The sequence below is a fragment of the Aotus nancymaae genome, unplaced genomic scaffold, assembly GCF_030222135.1.
Source record: "Aotus nancymaae isolate 86718 unplaced genomic scaffold, 86718_ANA_hifiasm-v0.15.2.pri h1tg000029l, whole genome shotgun sequence".
In the NCBI taxonomy this organism is placed as follows: Eukaryota; Metazoa; Chordata; class Mammalia; order Primates; family Aotidae; genus Aotus; species Aotus nancymaae.
In genome coordinates, this window is record NW_026988442.1 from 76,539,251 (window position 1) to 76,563,574 (window position 24,324).

At 40.4% G+C, this 24,324-nt stretch overlaps 1 protein-coding gene across 19 annotated transcripts in view; it reads left to right on the plus strand.

Annotated features, from left to right (window-relative positions):
• The window catches only part of ZRANB3 (zinc finger RANBP2-type containing 3), a 313,593-nt gene that overhangs the window by 216,507 nt on the left and 72,762 nt on the right, over nt 1-24,324 (plus strand). For all 19 annotated transcript variants that reach the window (XR_010344621.1, XR_010344622.1, XR_010344624.1 and 16 more), the window contains 2 exons: nt 1,551-1,730; nt 4,969-5,124. Coding sequence is in view for 12 of the 19 variants with exons in the window: in XM_064382815.1 (XP_064238885.1) it covers nt 1,551-1,730; nt 4,969-5,124 (336 nt within the window). In the remaining 7 variants the exon portion in view is untranslated. The remainder of the gene's footprint in view (nt 1-1,550; nt 1,731-4,968; nt 5,125-24,324) is intronic.

Here is a 24,324-nt window from a genome sequence, read left to right on the forward strand (position 1 = left end):
CCAAGCTGGTGCATGCCAAAGATCTGCTTTTACCCAGCTAATTGCAGTATGTAAAATTGCATATATAGAGAAACTTTATGAGGATGAAGCAGTTCCACAACTCACTGGGAGTTCTAACCAAAAGGAGGGTTGTTTCAACACTTCCCGCATGTTCAGTTAAACTTCTAATAACCAGTTATATATTTGTTAGACTATTCCAGCCATAGAGAATATCATCACAAAGAGCTTAGAATTAGAAATGAAGTACTTAGAGCTGAGGAGGTGCTAAGTAGGAGAAAGCCAGACAGGAGAGTCTAGGACCTCTTGAAATTAATAATGTATGGGGCACTTACATTTTATTCAAGGCTGTATTTCTGAAGACCCTATATAAATCAAGACTCATACACTTGAGGACTGATATCTCCATAGGAATAAAGGAAAGTAGAAAGGTCTTTGTTCTTGTTACTGTGAATCTTACATTATAGTTTAATAGCTGCTTAAAACGGTATTGATCTTGCCAACATATTTTCCCTTTATGCTTGTATAGCCAAATGATGCTTTTTATAAAATTAAAGATGTCTCTCTTTAAATACTACTTTTTATTTTTTCATTATTATTTCTAATATTCTGTGGCATTTTCAGTCCTAAATAGCAGCACAGTTTAACATGTTTGTGTCTGGTCTGTGTTTTCATTACCTCTAACTTCTTTTTCAGAGAGACTGATTTTCAGTGAATTTTTCAGCTTGAGAACTAGTACCACTATTTAATTAATGTTAGTATGATTTTGTTATGTGATATGAAAACATTTTAAGTGAAAATAACATATCAAAATGATAGCATAGCAGTCACAAAGGTCACTCACAGGAGTTTGGTACATGTGAACAACAAACAGCATTGATTAGATGTTTCTCCAAAAAAATAGATATTTCTGTTTACCACCTAATGTCATTTTACTGCTATATGGCAATAGCATGGTTCACATTTCATTCAGCCTACCAACATTAAAGTCATGCATTTTTTTGACACATTTTTTAGTTTGAGGATATTTGCATTATTTCATATATTGATTATAAAGCAAGACTTAGTTACATTTTTTATGTCACAGTATTTGAAATTCATGAAAATGTAATTGCACTGTATATATTGAGACATAGGCAGTAAATTTCAGGTCTTCAGAATATAACATGAGAAATTTCACAGGAAGAAAATAGTATGACCAAAGACATGATTTTCTTGCTTTATAACATGACAGCGTGAATTAAAGAAGATGTAAATGCTCTCTGCCTTGTTGCTATGGATGCCATATGTTAGGAATTATATCCTCATTTATAAGGTATTTTATTAGATTTTCCAGTGGTGAACTACAGAAAACACATTTGAAAGGTATTTAAACGTTCTTCCTTTGCCTTTCATGAATTAAATATTAATTTGGCCTAAAATAAACAACTAATTTGTTTTCAAGTCCTTCAGTGTTCTCCATTTAACATGTTCCGAAAGAGTTTCTTACATATGACTGTGTGTTACATTCTCAATTTATTTGCATCTCAATTTTTTTGCTTTATTTCACTTAGGGATTAACATTTACTGCGGCAAATCATGTTGTTTTTGCTGAGTTGTATTGGGACCCTGGACATATAAAACAAGCAGAAGACCGAGCTCACAGAATTGGCCAGTGCAGTTCCGTGAATATTCACTACCTTATTGCAAATGGAACTCTAGACACCCTTATGTGGGGAATGTTGAATCGCAAGGTAAAGGTTGAATTTAAACCAAATTAGCTGCTTACTTATGATGATCCATAGCCTATGTGAGTTAAGAGGCTGAGTTTTAGTGTTTTCAGGCAAAGGATACTTCCATGCATCAAGATAATAATGATAATAGAGACCAAGTTAAGAAAAGACTTCAGTAGTAGTACCTTGTCTGCTATCCTCTGTAATAAGAAAGGCATGAATTTCCATGTATTCCTATTATCTTCCAAGCCCTTCTACTGCTTTAGAGGCTACAGCAATGGGGTTGGCTAGCAAGGGAGTATAGTATTTCAAGCCCCAAGTCCTTTGTGTAACCTAAGAATAAACCCTTTCCAGAAGAATTCTTGAGTTCCCAGATAATTTTGGACAGAAGATAGCCTGTACCCAGACTCTAGAAAATGTAGGAATGACATTGCTTCCTCCATCCTCTCAGCTGTCTCTCTTAACAATGTTATAGAAAGGACTCGACTAAGGCATAGGTGATTTCTGGCCGGGTGCGGTGGCTCACGCCTGTAATCCCAGCACTTTGGGAGGCCAAGGGCAGGTGGATCCCCTAGGTGAGGAGTTCGAGACCAGCCTGGCCAACATGGCAAAACCCTGTCTCTACTATAAAAATATAAAACATTAGCTGGGCATGGTGGTGGGTGCCTGTAATCCCAACTACTTGGGAGGCTGAGGCAGGAGAATTGCTTGAACCCAGGAGGAGGAGGTTGCAGTGAGCTAAGATTGTGCCATTGTACTCCAGTCTAGGTGACAGAGCAAGACTTTGTCTCAAAAAAAAAAAGGATTAGATTATATCTGAGTTAGTTTGGGCAGCCATAACAAAGTACCATAATTGGGTGGTTTATAAACAATAGAAATTCATTTCTTATACTTTTGGAGCGTAAAACTCTGAGATTAGGATGCCAGTGTGGTTGAGTTCTGGTGAGGGCCCTCTTCCAAGTTGCTGACTACTGCTTTCTCATTGTGGAAAGAGGGCAAGAAAGCTCTCTGGGTCTCTTTTATAGGGGACTAAGGCCATTCATGAGGACTCCACCCTCATGATCTAATCACCTTCCAAAAGCCCCACCTCTGAACACCATCAATATTGGGAATTAGGATTTTAACATATGAATTTTTTTTTTTTTTTTTTTTTTTTTTTTTGAGACGGAGTTTCACTCTTGATACCCAGGCTGGAGTGCAATGGTGCGATCTCGGCTCACCGCAACCTCCGCCTCCTGGGTTCAGGCAATTCTCCTGCCTCAGCCTCCTGAGTAGCTGGGATTACAGGCACGCACCACCGTGCCCAGCTAATTTTTTGTATTAGTAGAGACGGGGTTTCACCATGTTGACCAGGATGGTCTCGATCTCTTGACCTCGTGATCCACCCGCCTCGGCCTCCCAAAGTGCTGGGATTACAGGCTTGAGCCACCGCGCCCGGCCTTAACATATGAATTTGAGGGGATACAAACATTCAGCCCATAGCACTGTTTTTCAGTACAGTGTTTTTCAACCCCTGAATATAGATGCTCAAAATGTCCAGTCATATGTTGGTTAAGTTCCAAAGCATATAAATATTAGAATAAAAGTTTTTATGAAGAAAGTGAATAGTATAACTTCTCAACTAAGACCATTTCCTCATTAAGCATGAAACCATTGACTAGGTAATGGGTTATAATTTTGGATAATTATTGCTATGGTTTGAATGTTCATTTCCTCTAAAATTTGCTTTGAAACTTAATCCCCACTGTAGCGGTATTGAGATGTGGGCCATTAAGAGGTGATTGGCCTTCTTTGCCACCCTCTTCTAAAAAAAAAAAAGAGAAAAGAAAAAGAGGTAATTGGGTCATGAGGGCTCTGCGTCATGAATGGATTAACCCATTCATGAATTAAGGGATTAATAAGTTGTCATAAGAGTGGGACTGGTGGCTTTATAGGAAGAGGAAGAGAGACCTAAGCTAGCACCACTCAGCCCCTCCCCATGAGATGGCCTGTGCTGTCTCAGAACTCTGCAGGTACCCACCCCCAAGAAGCCCTCACCAGATGTGGCCCCTCAACCTTAACTTCTCAGCTTCCATAACTATAAGAAATAAGTTTGTTTTCTTTATACATTACATAATTTCAGATATTCTGTTATAAGCAACAGAAAACAGACTAGGATGTCAAAGAAGAGTCAGACTGTAAACATTTGAAGAGATTTATTCTGAGCCAGATGTGAGTGACCATGGCTGATGACACAGCCCCAGGAGATTCTGAGAACTTGTGCCTTAGATGGTTGGGCTACAGCTTGGTTTTATGCAAGGTGTGGTGGAGGGAGGCATGGATTACAGATCACATGTGGATGCAGATTTTTTCTGATTGGCAGTTGGTTGAAAGAGTTTATCTGAAGTCTTAGAATATCTGGGTTAAGATAAGGGGTTGTGGAGACTAAGGTTCTTATGCCGGTAAAGCTTCCAGGTAGCAGGCTTCAGACAGAATAGATTGTAAATGTTTCTTATTAGACTTTAAAAGGTGCCAGACTCCTTAGTTAATTCTCTCCTGGATCAGGATAAAGACCTGGAAAGGAAAGGGGATTCTCTACAGAATGTAAATTTTCCCCACAAGAGACAGCTCTGCAGGGCCATTTCATAGAAAAGAAATATTTTGGGGAATAAAATACTTCAGTTTGTTTTAGGGCCTGCTGTCATGTTGTTGTCTTACTGCTGCATGGAGTCTATTTTGTCTGTCTTAAGATCTCTTTTAATGTTAATGCTGGTCCGTTTTTTTGACATGGCGTCTTGCTCTGTCACCCAGGCTGAAGTGCAGTGACAAGATCTTGGCTCACTGCAACTTCTGCCTTCTGAGTCCAAGTGACTCTCCTCCCTCAGCCTCCCAAGGAGCTGGGATCACAGGCGCCTGCCACCATGCCCGGCTAATTTTTGTATTTTTAGTAGAGATGGGATTTCCCCATGCTGGCCAGGCTGGTCTCAAACTCCTGACCTCAGGTGATCCACCTTCTTTGGCCTCCCAAAGTGCTGGATATGACAGGCGTGAGCCACTGTGCCTGGCCTGTTTTAGGTTACTTTGGATGCTCTTGGCTAAGAAGAGGGATCCATTCAGTTGGTTGGGAAGCTTATTATGATTATATTACTAAAGCCCGTATGTTGGAGCATAAGATTTTCTTAGTGGGTAGCTTATGATTTAAATGCAAAATTAAGTTACTTAGTGAATTTCAGCTGTGAGGCAAACTGTTGTAAAATTCATGTATTTTTTCCTCTTGCAGGCTCAAGTTACAGGGAGCACACTGAATGGTAGGAAGGAAAAAATTCAGGCTGAGGAAGGTGATAAGGAAAAATGGGATTTCCTGCAGTTTGCTGAAGCTTGGACTCCAACAAATGACAGTTCTGAAGAGTTAAGGAAGGAAGCTTTGTTCACTCATGTAAGATTATATGCCTTACTCTTTTCTATTTTTTAAAATCCTAAAACTATAACAACTTTATCATATATGGTTTTAATAGCAACTCTCAATTATTTATCATGTTGAAAGGAGACTTCACATAAAGCTGGAAACTCCCTTAGAACCAAAAATTAACATTGTTGTCTAACAGTTTTAGTACTCACCGTTCAGCTCCTCAGATAAACAAACTGAATAGAATTCAGAATTTAGAGGAAAATATAGGAGTCTATCTTTATGATCCTAAGAATAGGGAAGGATATATTAAATGTTTCTTAAAACATGCAAATAATAAAGACAAAGATTAAGATATTTAAGTATATCGAAATCAAAGGTTTTGTTATACAAAATGTCCTGTATATAAATCGCAGACTCAGTAAAGATATTTGCATTACAGTGACCAAAGTATATGAAAAATTTATCCAACTCAATTAGTAAAGCATAAACAAGCCAACAGAAAAACAGGCAAAGAGCCTGGCATGGTGGCTCATACCTGTAATTCCAGCACTTTGGGAGGCTGAGGCAGGCAGATCACCTGAGGTCAGGAGTTCGAGACCAGCCTGGCCAAAACGATGAAACCCTATCTCTACTAAAATTACAAAAATTAGCTGAGCATGGTGGTGCACACCTGTAATCTCAGCTACTCAAGAGGCTGAGGCATAAGAATCTCTTGAACCACCTGAACCAGGAAGGTAGAGGTTGCAATGAGCTGAGATGGTGTTGCTGCACTCCAGGCTCAGCGACAGAGTGAGACTGTGTCTCTGTCTCAAAAAACAAAAAAAGAAGAAAACTAGGCAAAGAATATGAGCATCAGAGGACACCTGAATAGCCAATAAACATGAAAACAAGCTCTACCTCGCTAAAATAAGGCAAATTGTAAATATAATTTCCCCCTTTACTATTTATTATTAGTAGTAACTGATGTAACACTTTCAAAGCATGGGATCCCCCACCCTGACCCATTCCTGAAACTTTTCACTGAGTGATTTTAGGCATTTATTGATGATGATTGCATGAATCACCTTTGAAATGGCTTTTCTGATTCCATCATTGCTTCTATATTTACTAGTTGGCATTTTTCTATAAAGAAGAAATTTACCTCCCTGCTTTAAAAAAATAAATTGCCACAACGGGCTGGGCGTCGTGGCCCACAGGCCTGTAATCCAGAACTTTGGGAAGGTGAGGTGGGTGAATCAGTCGAGGTCAGGAGTTCAAGATCAGCCTGGCCTACATGGTGATCTCTACTAAAAAAGATACAGAAAAAAAATTAGCCAGGCATCATGGCACATGCCTGTACTCCCAGCTACTTGAGAGGCTGAGGCAAGAGAATCACTTAAACCCAAGAAGTAGAGGTTTTGGTGAGCCAAGATCACACCACTGCACTCTAGCCTAGGCAACAGAGTGAGACTCCATCTTAAAAAAAAAAAAAAAAAAAAAAATTACTATGACCTTTGGGGTTTCAATTAATGTTATTATTCAATATATTATAATCCTGTAATAATTCTTTACCTTTTTTTCTTTTGTTTTTCTTTCTTTTTTTTTTTTTTTCTTAGTAGAGATGGGGTTTCACCATGTTAGCCAGGATGGTTTTAATCTCTTGACCTCATGATCCGCCCACCTTGGCCTCCCAAAGTGCTGGGATTATAGGTGTGAGCCTCCGTGCCCAGCCCTTTTTCTTCTTTTTAAGCTTAAATCTGGCTAATGAAAGCTCCCTTAAACTGGCTCTTTTTTTAAAAAATACATACATCCTTATAATTCTCTGAGTGCTTCCTTGCTTTCTAGCACACACACTCTCCTCCCAGAGAGGAGAATGGGTCTGGGGAAGAATAAAAATGTGATAGCAACTTCAGCAAAAATGTTTTATTTCTTTTATTTTATAAAAAGATCAGAAGTACAATATTAGTATTTGTAAATTTTGAATGATGGGTATATAGATTTTTGTTGTGTTCACTATATAGTTCTATATGTAAAAATCTATCCGTCTCACCTCTAACAAATGCTATTTGGAGATTATTTATAAATTTAATAACAAATAATATATTAGAGAAACTTATAATTTATAGTCTTCTGTTTCCTAGCCTTTATTTATTTATTTATTTATTTTCTTTTAACAGTGTTTATTATGTTGTAGTCTACAAAAAAGTCAGTAGAAATCCTAGCTATTTTAAAAATATGTAAATAAAACTATGATTTGTAGCTGTTCTTTCTCTAAATTCCTATCAAACTGTTTACAAGTTCATTTCTAAGATAGGTATTAAGAATTTGAAATAAATCTTCCTACATATATATATGTTTATTGTTTTTAAAAGTTTCTCTGAAGAAAAATATATATTTGTATACACAATTTTTAAAAATCACCCATACCAGGCTGGGCGTGGTGGCTCACACCTGTAATCCCAGCACTTTGGGAGGCAGAGGTGGGTGGATCACCCAAGATCAGGAGCTTGAGACCAGCTTGACCAACATGGAGAAACCCCATCTCTACTAAAAATACAAAATTAGCCAGGTGTGATGGCACATGCCTATAATCCCAGCTACCCAGGAGGCTGAGGCAGGAGAATCGCTTGAACTGGGAGGTGGAGGTTACAGTGAGCCGAGATTGTACCATTGCACTCCAGCCTGGTCAAAAAGAGCAAAACTCAATCTCAAAAAAAAAAAATTTCACCCATATCAAATTTTACTTTCTTGAGTTAGGTGTTTTTCATAAGTTAGTATTGTCTTATAGATTTTCCAATACATGTCTTTATATAGATGCAGTTTGATATAAATTGGAATTTTAGAAGATAGAGATTATTTGTTTGTTTTTATTAGTTTTGCTATGTTGGTGTTTGTTTATTTGTTTTCTGGCCAGCATGTGAAGTGTGCTTTGTGACTTTAGGTGGGCGTGCCCCCTCACTACTCTGTCTGTAACCTCCCAGCTTCATGCAGTTTAAGAAATGTTCAATTTAAAAAAAAAAAGAAAAGAAATGTTCAATTTATTGAAAGATACTAAGGAAATTTAGTCTACTGATGAACTTATTTTTCTTCTGAACGTTGCCAGAATTTCAGTATTTCCAATGGGAATTTTCCTATTTATTTGATTTCTTTTTTATCTGTTTACAAAGCCTTTTAAAGAACATTTCCAACATTTAGCATTTTTAGAAAACTTCCAACTTTCCATTAAACTTTGTCAGATTGACCAAACTTGCCGTTTGATATCAAAAACTTCTTTGACTCAAAAGTTTACATCAGTTCTAATTGGATGGTTTTTATTTAACAGCTTTTGGATATTTCAGTAGATCAGCACTTTAAGTAATGTTCGTTTCTTCCCCGTCCCAGTTGCCTGCTGCTGCAGCTGGAGGGAGCTACAGCGAGGAATAGGGGGCCTAACACTGTGGGAAGAACAGATTGTGTTAGTCAGCATATGACTCAGACCAGCTGGGCAGCCTCAGAGGCACAGAGTCCAAAAGGCTCAAAGAGGAGGAGACCCAAGGGTAAAGAGTGAGCCTGGAGGACAAGAAAGGATAAATTAAGGGTAGGAAGAGAGTGAGGAGGCCCCAGCATCCTGATTCCTTAGGTCCCCATAGTCTTCTTAACTTTGCCAATCTATCATATTCAAAATGATTTTTAGGAAACAAATGAATTTGGTGAATTTGACTAATTGGTCTTCAGTGAATCTGATTTCAGGTGAATTGACTTTTAGTATATTGGTTACTGGGTAAATAAGTCACTTCGTGTATGAGCTTTTGGCAAATTGGTTTTCTGTTAATTGACCTAGAACCTAACATTACTTTGATTATGGGTCCTGGGAGCAGGGAAACTTGTGGTTAAGAAGAGAAAGAGGATAAGAAGGAGAAAAAAATTTCCAAGGCAAAATGTTTATACTAGTTTTGATATTTCCTGCCTTCACATCTGGTGCTCATCACTGCTCAAAATGGCATTATCTTTTCTTTCCTTCTTCTTTTACTCAGAATTCTCTTTCTGCCACATAATTCAGCTATTGGGATTAAAAAATAAATAAATAGAACCAAAGGTGGTACTCTTAGCAACAGTGAATCTGTACAGTTCTGCAGCAACTAGCTTTTTGCCTCCTTAGAGGAGAGAATTCAGTCAAGGGGCACAAGGCAGGAGAGACTGAGGCAAGTTTTAAAGCAGGAGTAAAAGTTTATTAAAAATGTTTAAGCCAGACACAGTGGCTCACGCCTGTAATCCCAGTACTTTGGGAGCCCAAGGCAAGTGGATCACCTGAGATCTGGAGTTCGAGACCAGCCTGGACAACATGGTGAAACCCCATCTCTACTAAAAATAGAAAAATTAGCCAGGTATGGTAGCACGCGCTTATAATCCCAACTACTTAGGAGGCTGAGGCAGGAGAATCACTTGAGCCTGGGAGCCGGAGGTTGCAGTGAGCTGAGATTGCACCACTGCACTCCAGCCTGGGTGACAGAGTGAGATTCTGTCTCAAAAAAAATTTTTTTAGAGCAGGATTGAAAGGAAGTAAAGTACACTTGGAAAAGGGCCAGGTGGGCGACTTGAGCCAATCCAAGTGCCATTTGCAAACCTGACTTGGGGTTTTATACATTGGCATAGATTCCAGGGTTTGTGTTTCTTCTCCCCTTATTCTTCCCTTAGGGTGGGCTGTCGGCATGTACAGTAGCCTACCAGCACTTGGGAGGGGCACATATGCAGTGTGTTTACTGAAGTTGTGCACATGCTCCTTTGGGGCATTTTTTTCCTGCCAGTCCAGTGTTCCTAGAGGAAAGAAGGTAATATGTCAGTTAGACTCCACCATTTTGCCTCTCAGTGCTCATGCTTGGGCCCACTCACCCAGCTTCTGAGATCTTATTGGGAAGCTGCAGATCACCACCTTCAGGTGTTTTGTATCTATTTGGAGAATGCCTTTCCCTGATGCTGGCTGCAACCAAATGTTATTTTAGAGAGACATGTAACAAACACCTGACCATCATCTGATAATCACCTGACATTCCTGGTTGTCGAGGGGCCCTCTCCTGCCCTACTCATGTCTGCCTAGCTACCTACTCTTAACAGTACTCCGCCAATATATACTAGTATAAGTGTACTAGTTGTTAAAATATTGGCCAGGTGCAGTTGCTCACATCTGTAATTCCAGCACTTTGGGATTTCAATGCAGGAAGATCACTTGAGCCCAGGAGTTGAGACCAGCCTGGGCAACAAGTGAGACCTTGTCTCTGCAAAAAAATAAAAGCAAATTAGCTGAGTATGGTGGCACATGCCTGTGGTCCCAGCTACTTGGGAGACTGAAGCAGGAGAATCACGTGAGCTCGGAGATAGAGGCTGCAGTGAGCCATGATTGTGCCACTGCACTCCAGCCTAGATAACAGCAAGAAAAAAAAAAAAGAAGTATTTTGGTAATTTTCAGCAAAGCCATTCTTCAATCCCTCACTTTACCACCAGGGCTTTCTGGTCCTCCCCATGATCTTGTGGCAGGCCAGTTCTCTCTGACAGTCACAGACAGACCTGCATGACAGTTACACAGATAAGCCTGCATAACACTCCACTTACATAGATGAATTTCCACTGCACTGCCTTAACATTGAGCAAATAGTTAAGCCTAGGGAAATTAGTACCCAGACATCAAAGCTAAAAATGAAATATATGATCACTGGGAGCCTTCCAAAGCCTTCTCCCTAACAAGCCAAAATAATGAAGACATATTTACATTCCTAGAGTAGGACCTGTCTGGGGTCCATGAAATCTGAGATGACTGAAGGTAACAGAGGCAGCTGTTTGAATAGATTTATTAGAGAGTCTGAGGCATCTCTGGGCCAAGCTGTAAATGAGGTAAGATAGAAATAATCACTCCGGGGGCAGGGCATGGTGGCTCACACCTGTAACCCCAGCACTTTGGGAGGCTCAGGCAGACAGATCACCTGAGGTCAGGAGTTGGAGACCAGCCTGGCCAACATGGTGAAACCCCATCTCTACTAAAAATACCCAAATTAGCTGGCTGTAGTGACACGTACATGTAGTCCCAGCTACTCAGGAGGCTGAGGCGTAATAATGGCTCAAATCTAAGAGATGGAGGTTGCAGCGAGCCAAGATTGCACCATTGCACTTCAGCCTGGGCGACAGAGCAAGATCCTGTCTCAAACAAATAAAAATTTAAAAAATTTTTGAAATGAAAATAAATAATCACTCTGGTATCTCAGTAGACAGGCCTTGAAAGTACTGGGGCCCTCACAGCTTAATTGGATTTAGCAAGCATTTTCTTGGCCTCTGACCTTCCAGTTGAAACAAAATTAGTTACCTGTAGACTTAGGAATATGCTATGCTGCACATAGGCACACAACCCCACCTATATAAGCACCAAGAAAATTGTAACACTCTGAGTTGGTCTGGTGGAATTATCTCTTCCGACCTTCTCCTTGTATCCAGTTAAAGCAATAAATTCTCTTCTTTCCTATTTTGTCTGCTCCTCGTTACTGGGCCACGAGAAAATGCAGCCGGACCAGCTCAGTTCCAGGAACAATCTGGTATCACTAGGACTCTGCTTCAACCCAACATTGGCTAATGCTGCTGCTATACCTTGATATATACTTAGATATGTTATACACACACACACACTCACACACACACACTTGAATATATTATTCAAATATTTGAATAGTACCTTGAATGAAACTAATCCACACAAATGTGTGAGTCACAATTCTTTACCTATGCTATATATATTTACATTTCTAAAAGAAATTACAGCATTTATTAACCCAAATGAAACTCAAATTGAAGTCCAACTCAAGTGAAAAGAAAAAATTCCACCACCACAAGGAAAGGTATTTTTGCACAGCCCAGTTGGCTGTCCCATAAGTAAGTAGTCCTGCCTTGGAGTCCATCACCAGGGTCACTGCCTCAGATGTGGTCAGTCCAATTTCCACCACTTCTTCCTTTCTTCTACATCTGAATGTGCCTGACTTCTAAGTACTATTTTGATTTTGAGGTGTTTTGATTTCCCTACAGTGGCTTCCATTGAGTGATAATGTAGGTCATCTCCAGGCAGGAGAAAGGTATGCATAATATTAGTGTATATTATTTCCAAGCAATGAAAGGCTATTTCTGAATAAAGCAAACTGAGTGGAGTAGTCAAATAGTGAGCCTGCTTCTCTCTCCGCTTTTCGTTTTGCTACCATCATCTGACAGGCATCTCTTCCTCTAGCTCTAGCTGTGGGAAATTGGGGCCCTTCCCTTAACCTCTTTAGGGCCTTTTCTTATCCTCTTTTACTCCTTTCTCCAATAATCAGCAACATTATTTATCTAGCCATTTGAGTCCCTAGATTAATAGATGGCTTCTAAGCCCCCTTTCATCCATTATATATAAACTATAATGTATCCTAAGAGAAACTTGGTGCATAAATGATTCATAGGTGAGCAAAAAAAAAAAAAAAAAAAACCTCTAATTTAGTATGGGTAATGAGTCCTGCTTCTGGTGACGATATGTCTGATTTCTGCTTGGCTTCTCTTCTTTTCATCTCAATAAGCCAGAGCTGCTTCTGTTTCCTTACTTCATACAGTAGTTATCTTTACATTTTGAGATGGATCTCTAGGAAATTCACAAATCCAGCCAGAAGGACTACTTCCAGTCATTTCTTACTACCTCTTGCATCAGCCCACAATGCAATCTCTGCTTTCCCTTGCCAGTTGTTTTGTGTGCCCTTAGTTCAGTGTGTCCCAGTGTTCCTTGCCCTTGTTAGCCTCTCCCTAGTTGCCTGCTTTCCTCACCCTACCTCTGTGCGAGCATCTTTGGCCTGCCTTTTCTCCATCACAGTCATCCTTAAGTTCCCTGGCCTCCTGTCCTCAAGAGCTTCTGGACCATCCTTTACCCAAAGCAAATTTACATTTCAAACACTTACATTTGCATTAAAAATATGTAGAATGATTGCTTGTCTGCTGCAAAAAATTGTATGTAATTAGGCGAGCTCTTCAGCATTATTATGAAATTTTAAAATATGCCCTCAAGCCAGAGCTTGGTGGCTCATGCCTGTAATCCAAGCACTTTGAGAGGCCCAGTTCCACTTGAGCCCAAGTGTTTTGAGACCTGCCTGGGCAACATGGCTAGATCTTATCTCTATTTTAAAAAACAAGAAGAAAATTAGCTGGGTGTGGTGGTACACACCTGTAGTCCCAGCCACTTTGGAGGCTGAGGTGGGAGGATCGCTTGAGCACAGGTGGATGATTGTGCCACTGTACTCCAGCCTGGGCAACAGAGTGAGATTCTGTCTCAAAAACAAACAAAAACAAAACAAAGTTCTCAAAATTCAAAAACAAACCACATTTTTTATTAAATGCCAACATTGTATGAAATGTTTGCTTTGCTATGGTAAAAAGTGCAAATTAAAAATGTCTCATATATACAAAAAAAAATAACCTTTTTTCCTGCATGTTGTCTATTTGAATAAATGGTAACAGCAAAAGGAAAGTTGACCACAGGAGTTGTGGCATTCATGAAATCTAAATCCCACTTGTCCAAAATCTCTTCTATCTGAATATGGTAAAGAACTGGTTTCTTGGGGCTAGCACATCTTAAATATTTATTTAATATATATTTTAAGAATTCAAAGGACTTTCTAACTATTATGTAATTCGTCTGCATAATAGCCTAATAATAAGGACATAAGGGTAGCCTCATTGTTACAGATAGAGACATACAAATGTCTCTGTCATAGTGTTGTAGGTAAATCTGGGTTCTTGTCACACGACCAGGATAATTTAGGCATGCAGACACATTGTAGGGTGAGAAGGACAGGGTTTATTGGGTGAAAAGAATAAAAAGGGAAACAAGGACTCTCAGCAAAGCGAGAGTCGTGCTAGCAGGCTTCCTGCTAACAGTTAACCACCCAGGAACAAGAGAGGCCAGGCTCCTTCTTCCTGCAAAGGGTATGAACTTCTCAAGGCTCCACCCCATCCTCCCAATGCACAGGCGAGTTGGAGATTCTCCAGGGAGCCCTTTTTACTTTGCTGTTTCAATAGCTTACATCACATTATGTTATTATTAGACATTTGTCTTATTTACTTTTATGACTTTAATATACTCAATAATAATGACTAACATGTATTGAGTTGTTATTTCTTGCAGCCATTGTGCTAAGCCCTTAACATTCAGGATCTTTTAAAAAAAAAAAAACTTATTTAAATAAAGATAGGATCTCACCATGTTGTCCAGGCTGGTCTCAAGCAGTCCTCCTAGGCTTAAGCAGTCCTCCCACCTCAGCCTCCCAAAGTGTTGGGATTGCAGGTATGAGCCACCACTCCAGGCTCATGATCTTATTTTGTAGCAGGAGCGGCCACGGGAAATGGATCTCTCGAACACCTAATAAAGGAGGGAAGAGTTTACTTGGCCAGGAGACCAGGCAGTAATTTGTCAAAAGCCCAGCTCATTTAACAAAGGAAAGTTCTGCCTTTATATAGGCTTATACTTTAGATGTTACACGTGGAAGAATCTTAGGTTTATAGCTTTAGGAATCACATATGAAAGGGTTCCGGTTTACAGTTTTAGGACTCACATGTGGAAAAGTCTCTGTTTACAGTTTCAGGAATCACATATGAAAGTGTTCTGGTTTACAGTTTTAGGACTCACATGTGAAAAGGTCTCTGGTTTGATCTTGTTTTAAGTGAAAATAGTGTCTTCCAGAGAGTTTCCCCAAGACCAAGCTTGTTATTTTTAGGAAGGAGATTCAGGAGGTGCCAGCTGGCCTGCTCTCTCTTCTATTGAGCTGCACAGTGGATGACAGAAGGGGAGGGAATCCCAGATGCCTGGGTGTCCTTCCTCAATTTAACCTTCAGAGCAAACATCATGAGGAGGATACCCCACTAAATCTGAGAAAGGTTACATAATGTGCCCAAGGTCATACAGCCAATAAGTGACACAATTGGGGCAGAAAGTGCCAGGCCTTTCTGCTTCAAGGTCTGTTCTCATAACTTTGCCAAACTATACATTAGAGTTAGCATATCGTGGGGCTTCAATAAATGTACGTGGAATGAATGCAACATTGAAAAACTTCAATTTGGTTTAGTCAGTGTTTCTAGGATGTGAGCCACATACAGGACATTCAAAGATCATTCATTATATAAACATTTATTAAGATGATATGAAATACAAGTCAAAACTACAATGAGATGCCACAACACACCCAGTAGGATGACTAAAACAAAAAAAGACAAGTATTGGCAATGATGTAGAGAAATTAGAAGACTTTATATTGCTGGTAGAAATGTAAAATGATACAGCCATTTTGTAAAACCATGTAGGAGTTCCTCAACATAGAGTTACCATATGACCCAGCAATTGTACTTCGAAGGAAATTGAGAACATCTGTCCACACAAAAACTTGGATATGGGTGTTATAGCAACATGATTCATAATAGCCAAAAAAGTTAGACCAGTCCAAATATTTATGAATTAATGAATGGGTAAACAAAGTGTGGTTAATCCGTATGTTCCCAGAAGGGGGTCCCGATTCAGACCTCAAGAAAGAGTTATTGGATCTCATGCAAGAAAGAATTCAGGGTGAGTCTGTAGAGTAAAGTGAAATGACATTTATTAGACAAGTAAAGAGACTAAAGAATGGCTACTCCATAGGCAGAGCAGTGGCATGGGCTGCTTTACTGAGTATACTATGGTTATTTCTTGATTTTATGCCAAACAAGGGGTTGGATTAGTCATGAGTTTTCCAGGAAACAGGTTGTAGGTTCCTGGAACTGAAGGTTCTTTCCCTTTTTAGACCGTTTAGGATAACTTCCAGATGTTGCCAGGGCATTTGTAAACTGTTACAGTACTGGTGAGAATGTCTTTTAGCATGCTAATGCATTTCATTAGCATATAATGAGCTGTGAGGATGACCAAAGGTCTCTTTCATTACCATCTTGGTTTTAGTGGGTCTTGGCTACCTTCTTTATTGAATCCTGTTTTATCAGCAGGGTCTCTGGGACTTGCGTGTTGTGAAACCATTCCTGTCAAGCTCCTGTCTCGTCCTGTGACTAATAATGTCTAACATCCTTGAAATGTAGTCCAGCAGGTCTCAGCCTCATTTTACCCTGCCCCTATTCAAGATGGAGTTGCTCTGGTTCAGATGCCTCTGACACATACAGTGGAATATGATTTGGCCTTAAAAAGGATACTTGCTGCACCATGGATGAACCCTGAAGATATGCTAAGTGAAAGAAATAGGACATAAAGGCCACTTCTTATGTGGCTCTTTTTATTCAGATTAGCCAGAATAGGCAAATCCATACAGACAAAAAGTAGGCTAGTACTTGCTAGGAGATTCAAGGAGAGGATGGGCAGTGACTGCTGTCAAAGAACAAAATTTAGCCTGGACAACGTGACAAAACCCTGTCTTTACAAAAAATACAAAAATTAGGTGGGCATGGTAGTATATGCCTGTAGTCCCAGCTACTCAAGAGGCTGAGAAGAGAGGATCACCTGAGCCCAGGGCAGTCAAAGCTGCAGTGAACCATGATTTCTCCACTGCACTCCAGCCTGGATGACAGAGTAAGTCCCTGTCTCACAACAAAAAAAAAAAAAAAAAAAAAAAAATTAGCAAATTGAGTTTTAAATAGCTGATTGGGTTTTTTGTTTGGGAAGGGTTACTTGTGTGTGTGTGTGTGTGTGTGTGTGTGTGTGTGTGTGTGTTTTAAGAGACAAAGTCACAAAGTCACTTACCCTTACCCCTACCACTGTAACTGATTTAAAAAAAAAAAAAAAAGAGACAGAGTCTCACTCTATCGCCCAGGCTGGAGTTCAGTGGAGAGGTCAGAGTTCACTGCATCCTCAAACTCCTGGGCTCCAGTGACCCTCCTGCCTCAGCCTCCTAAATAGCCAGCACTATCATCATGCCAGCATACCAGGCTAATTTTTTATTTTTTGTAGAGATGGGGGCCTCCTTATGTTGCTTAGGCTGGTCTCAAATTCCTTAGCTCAAGCAATCCTCCTGCCTTGACCTTCCAAACCGTTGGGATTATAGGCGTTAGCCACTGCATTCAGCCCTGATTGGTTTTTATTAGCAATTCATGAATTGGGCAGCATCCCATTTACGAACTAGAAAGATCCTTCACTAAGCTGAGCAGAGCAGAGTGAGTGAGTTTTATAGGGAGAAAAGGATAAACAAGGAATGCAAAGCAGGTTAATGGTTTCAAAGTTATTTTCCTTGGAGGGGTAAAGCAGAGAGGACTTCCTCATGCTGGTTCAGGTTGACTGGACCCTTTTGATTGTTTGCTTTGAATCTCCAGGGGTTTTGTTTGTTTGTTTGTTTTTGTTGTTGTTTAAAAAAGAAAACTGGCCTGTTTATAAGTTCGGTTAAGTAGCACCTAGCATGTGTTACTCTGTTCTGGTTTGGTCTAGTCTTTTGGATCCTAGTGTAGGAGCTCAGACTAAAACAATGGCTTCACATAAATTTTATTTAATGTTGCCTAATGAGTATAGGGTTTCTTTGTGAAGGTAATGAAAATGTTCTACAATTAAACAGGGGTGATGGTTGTAAAACTCTGAATATACTAAATTAATTGAATTGGACACTTTAAAAGGGTGAATTTTATGGTATATGGATTATATATCAATACAAATGTTTTCTGTTTTGTTTTTTTTTTGAGACTGAGTTTCAGTCTGTCATCCAGGCTGGAGTGCAGTGGCGTGATCTTGGCCCACTGCAACCTCCGCCTCCCAGGTTCAAGCGATTCTCCTGCCTCAGCCTCCCGAGTAGCTGGGATCACAAGCATGAGCCACCACACCTGGCCAAAGCTGTTATTTTTTAAAAGACTATATGCTAAATTTTGAGGAGACAAAGATGAGGAAAATGGCTAACTTTCCTGTGGAGCTTACTCTTTAGTTGGGAAAAAACAGTTGTAAACAAATCATTTTAATGCAATATGATAAATATGAAAATAGAGACATGTAAGTCAGGCTCTGGGAACACAGGACAGAATAACTACCTAGTACATTTGAGAAAATTTCCCTTAGGAAATATCTGAGCTGAATTTTTTTTTTAGAGATGGGGTTTCACCATGTTGATCAGGCTGGACTTGAACTCCTGACCTTACGATCCACCCACCTCAGCCTCCCAAAGTTCTGGGATTACAGGCATGAGCTACCGTGTCTTGCCGTGAGCTGGATTTTAAAGGATGAATTCAAAGGCAATAGGTCCAATTTCAGGCTGAGAGAACATCAAAAGCATGCCTAAAAGCACAGCAATGTGAACAAACATCAGTTGTTCTGGGAATGTGAAATCTACACAAATATGTGAGCTTATGGCACATGAGAAGTGAGTTGAAGGAGAGGAAGCCTAAAACTTTGGCACTAACCAGTTGGAGAGGAACTCAAACTTGCCATGCCAAGAAGTGAGACCTGATTCTGGAAGTATATAGTGTCATGAGAGATTTTTAAGCAGACAAATGACATGTTCAGATTTCTGTCTTCAAAAGATAATCCTAATGGCAATGTGAAAAACAAATGGAAGGGTAAAGAGACAGAAGTTCTTGGAGGCAGTGGTACTTGGGGAATGGATTACAGTCATGCATCACCTAATAATGTTTTGGTCAACTACAATCGCGTATGCAATGGAAGTCTCATAAGGTTATAATGGAACTGAAAAGTTCCTATCACCTGGTGAGGTTGTAGCCACAGTAACATGGTAGCACAATGCATTACCTTTTCTCTGTTTACATATACAAATAGTCACCATGTGATACAGTTACCTATAATATTCAGTACTGTAACTGCTGTACAGGTTTGTAGTCTAGGAGTAATAGACTATACTACATAGTCTAGATAATGGTGTGTATGCTATGCCATGTAGGTTTGTGTAAGTACACTCTATGATGTTTGGCACAACTGTGAAATCACCTAAAGATACATTTCTTAGAATGTGTCTGTATCTCCATTGTTAAGCAAAGCACAGTATAGTTTCCCATCTAGTTTCAGCCTGTGGTGAAGGTATCTCTCTCCATTCCTAGTCAGGGCTTTCTCCCGCTGATTTTTCAGAGCCTGAGAACTTGTTTGGGTCACAGTTCAAGGTATGTGAACTGTGCTTTGCTCTCTGCCTCTCCTTTGCTTTCTGCCTCCACTGTGAGCACAGCAAACAAGCCTACTTTGGCAGGCCCTACCACTCCTCTGCTGCTAGATCTGAGCTGATGAGTTAGGAAGTCTCGTTTTGGCCCTGGGTTCTAACTGGCTTCTTCAATATACCTTTTACCAGAATTTTACTTTGGTACTATCAGGCACTTACAGGTTTATTATTAATAAAGCCAGTTCCTTTTTATTCATGATGCTATTAGTATGTATAAAGCTTCCCCCCAGAGGGGATTTGAGGCACCATACCCAACCTGAATTCCTAAAAATGGTAATGACAATAGAGAGGGAAAAAATGCCAGACATTTCAGCAGTAGAATCAATAAAATGAGACTTGGGTAGAATCCTATCTAATAGCAGCAGAATAGAAGGAATTGAAGCAGGCACTTAAGGAAAACACCACAGCCAATAGCATGCAGGTTGATAAGGAGAGGACAAATTGAAACAATGAAAAGAGATCCAGTTAGTCTAAACGTGGAGATTCCATATAGAGGACTTTATAGTTAATTTAGATGAGCAGTGAAGAGCCAAAAGATTGTGATGGTAAAGAGGAGCTGGTTTAAGGACAGAGGTGAAGAGTTCTCTCAGTATATCTTGAGAAGGAGGTGTCTCTGAACTTCAGCTGTTGTCTAATAGTCATTTGGAGGCCAGCCCTCGAGCTTAAAAGAGAAATAATGATACATAGATGCACACTAGACAAAAGTGGATTAATTTAACCTCCTGAGTTACATTCTAATAATTCATATGTTATATGATATTTTGCTATAAATTCTAATTGTCCTTATTGGAAGAGACAGCCATTCTCAAAGACACTTGGGTATACTACTTTTGATGTTATGATTTTTTTCTACAAAAAATCCTTTAATCTTTTCTTTATATTTTTTAACTTTAACTTTAGGTTTGAGGGTACAATAGAAGGTTTGTTACATAGGTAAACGTGTCACAGGGGTTTGTTGTACATATTTTTTCACCCAGGTATTAAGCTCAGTACCCAATAGTTATCTTTTCTGCTCCTCTCCTCACGCAACCTCCCCCCTCAAGTAGACCCTAGTGTCTGTTGTTTCCTTATTTTTTAGCTCTCGGCTCACTGCAACCTCTGCCTTCTGGGTTCAAGCGATTCTCCTGCCTCAGCCTCCTGAGTAGCTGGGACTACAGGTGCACACCACCATGCCCAGCTAATTTTTGTATTTTTAGTAGAGACAGTGTTTCACCATGTTGGCCAGGATGGTCTCTATCTCTTGACCTTGTGATCCACCCACCTTGGCCTCGCAAAGTGCTGGAGTTACAGGCGTGCATCACTGCACCCGGTCTGTTTTAGTCCATTTTCATGCTGTTGAAGACATAGCCAAGACTGGGAAGAAAAATATTTTTTGTATTTTATTTATTTATTTATTTTGAGACGGCGTCTTGCCCTGTGGCCAGGCTGGAGTGCAGTGGTATGATCTTGGCTCACTGCAACTTCTGCCTTATGGGCTGCCTCAGCCTCCCAAGTAGCTGGGACTACAGGTGCACACCACCATGCCCAGCTAATTTTAATATTTTTTAGTAGAGATGGGGTTTCACCATGTTGGCCAGGATGGTCTTGATCTCTTGACCTCATGATCTGGCCACCTTGGCCTCCTAAAATGCTGGGATTACAGCATGAGCCACTGTGCCTGGTGGAAAAAGAGGTTTAATTGGAATTACAGTTTCACATGACTGAGGAGGCCTCAGAATCATGGTGGGAGGTGAAAGGCACTTCTTACGTGGTGGTGGCAAGAGAAAATGAGAAGGAAGCAAAAGCAGAAACCCATGATAAACCCATCAGATCTAGTGAGACTTACTCACTATCAGAAGAATAGCATGAAAAGACTAGCCCCCATGATTCAATTACCTCACTCTGGGTCTCTCCCACAACACATGGGAAATCTGGGAGATACAATTCAGGTTGAGATTTGGGTGGGGACACAGCCAAACTATATCATTCCACCCCTAGCCCTTCCAAATCTCATGTCTTCACATTTCAAAACCAATTATGCCTTCGCAAAAGTCCCCCCATGTCTTAACTCATTTCAGCATTAACCCAAATGTCCGCAGTCCAAAGTCTCATCTGAGACAAGGCAAGTCTTCTGCCTATGAGCCTGTAAAATCAAAAGCAAGCTAGTTACTTCCTAGATACAATGGGGGTACAGGTATTGGGTAAATACAGCTATTCTGAATGGGAGAAATTGGCCAAAACAAAGGAGTTATAGGGCCTATGCAAGTCCGAAATCCAGTGAGGCAGTCAAATTTTAAAGCTCCAGGATGATCTCCTTTGACTCCAGGTCTCACATCCAGGTCACAATGATGCAAAAGGTAGATTCCCATAGTCTTAGGCAACTCCGCCTCTCTGGCTTTGCAGGGTACAGCCTCCCTTGTGGCTGCTCTCACAAGCTGGCATTGAGTGTCTATTGCTTTTCCAGGAGTATGATGCAAGCTGTCAGTGGATCTCCAGTTCTGGGATCTGGAGGACAGTGGCCCTCTTCTCACAGCTCCACTAGGCAGTGCCCCACTAGGGACTCTTTGTGAGGGGTCCAACCCCATTTATCCTTCCGCACTGCCCTACCACTGTTCTCCATGAGGGGCCTGCCCCTGCAGCAGACTTTTGCCTGGGCATCCAGTCATTTCTATACATCTTCTGAAATCTAGGCAGAGGTTCCCAAACTTCAATTCTTGACCTCTGTACACTTGCAGGCTCAATACCATATGGAAGCTGCCAAGGCTTGGAGCTTCCACCCTCTGAAGCCACAGCCCAAGCCATATATTGGCCCCTTTCAGCCATGGCTGGAGCAGCTAGGTCACAGGGAATCAAGTCCCTAGGCTGCACAGAGCACAGGGACCTAGGATGTGGCCCACACAAAACCACTTTTTCCTCCTGGGCCTCCAAGCCTCTGATGGGAGGAGCTACCGTGGAGGTCTCTGACATGACCTGGAGACATCTTCTTTATGGTCTTGGGGATTAACATTAGGCTTCTTGCTACTTATGCAAATTTCTGCAGCTGGCTTGAATTTCTCCCCAGAATTTTTTTTTTCTACCACATAGTCAGGCTGCAAGTTTTCCAAACTTTAATGCTCTGCTTCCCTTATAAAACTGAATGCCTTTAACAACAATGAAATCACCTCTTGAATGGGTTGCTACTTAGAAATTTCTTCTGCCAGATACCCTAAATCATCTCTCTCAAGTTCAAAGCTCCACAAATCTCTAGCATAAGGACAGAATGTTACCGGTCTCTGCTAAAACATAACAAGAATCACCTTTGCTCCAGTTCCCAAAAAATTCCTCATCTCCATCTGAGACCACCTCAGCCTGGATTCTATTGTCCATATTGCTATCAGCATTTTGGGCATAGCCATTCAACAAGTCTTTAGGAAGTTCTAAATTTTCCCACATTTTCCTGTCTTCTTCTAAGCTCTTCAAACTGTTCGAATCTCTGCCTATTACCCAGTTCCAAAGTCGCTTCCACATTTTCAGGTATCTTTTCAGCAACACCCCACTCTATTGATACCAATTTATTGTATTAGTCCGTTTTCACACTGCTGATAAAAGCATACCTGAGACTGAAAAGAAAAAGAGGTTTAATTGGACTTACAGTTCCACATGGCTGGGGAGGCCTCAGAATCACAGCAGGAGGAAAAAGGCACTTCTTATATGGCAGTGGCAAGAAAAAATGAGAAGGAAGCAAAAGCAGAAACCCCAGATAAAACCGTCAGATCTTGTGAGACGTATTCACTATCACTAAACTAGCATGGGAAAGACTGGCCGCTATGATTCAATTACATTCCCCTGGGTTCCTCCCACAAAGTGTGGGAATTCTGGGAGATATAATTCAAGTTGAGATTTGGGTGGGGACATAGCCAAACCATATCACACTTATAAGTAAGAACATGTGGTATATGGTGTTCTGTTCTTGCATTAGTTTGCTAAGGATAATAGCCTCCAGCTCCATCTATGCCCCCACAAAAGACATGATATCATTCTTTTTTATGGCTACATAAAAAACCATATTCCGTGGTGTATAAGTACCACATTTTCTTTCTTTAATCTGTCATTGATGTGCATTTAGGTTGATTCCATGTCTTTGCTATTGTAAATAGTGCTACAACAAGCATTTCTGTGCCTATGTCTTTATGGTAGAATGATTTCTATTCCTCTGGGTATATACCCAGTAATGGGATTGCTGGGTCAAATGGTAGTTCTGCTTTCAGCTCTCTGAGGAATCGCCGTACTGCTTTCCACAATGGTTGAATTAATTTACACTCCCACCAACAGTGTATGTGTTCCCTTTTCTCCGCAACCTTGCCCACGTCTGTTATTTTTATACTTTTTAATAATCGCCATTCTGACTGGTGTGAGATGGTATCTCATTGTGGTTTTGATTTGCATTTCTCTAATGATCAGTAATACTGAGTTTTTTTTCATATACTTGTTGGCCATATGTATGTCTTCTTTTGAGAAGTGTCTGTTTGTTTCCTTTGCCCACTTTTTTTTTTTTTTTTTTTTGAGACAGAGTCTCATTCTGTCATCCAGCTTGGAGTGCAGTGGTATAATCTTGGCTCACTAGAACCTCTGCCTCCCAGGTTCAAGCAGTTCTCATGCCTCAACCTCCCGAGTAGCTGGGACTACAGGTGCACGCCACCATGCCCAGCTAATTTTGTATTTTTAGTAAAGACAGGGTTTCACCATTTTGGCCACACTAGTCTCAAACTACTGACCTCAGGTGATCCACCCACCTCAGCCTCCACCAGGCCCTTTGCCCACTTTTTAATGGAATTTTTTGCTTTTCTCTTGTAAATTTATTTAAGTTCCTTTTAGATGCTGATTATTAGACCTTTGTCAGATGCATAGTTTGCAAATACTTTTTTCCTTTCTGGAGGTTGTTTGTTTACTCTGTTGGTAGTTTATTTTGCTGTACAGACGATCTTAATTTAATTAGATCTCACTTGTCAACTTTTGCTTTTGTTGAGATTGCTTTTGGTGTTCTTTGTCATGAGATCTTTGCCTATTCCTTTGTCCAAGATGGTATTGCCTAGGTTTTCTTCCAGGGCTTTTATAGTTTTGGGCCTGGAGGCTCTATACAGGGAGTTGCTGA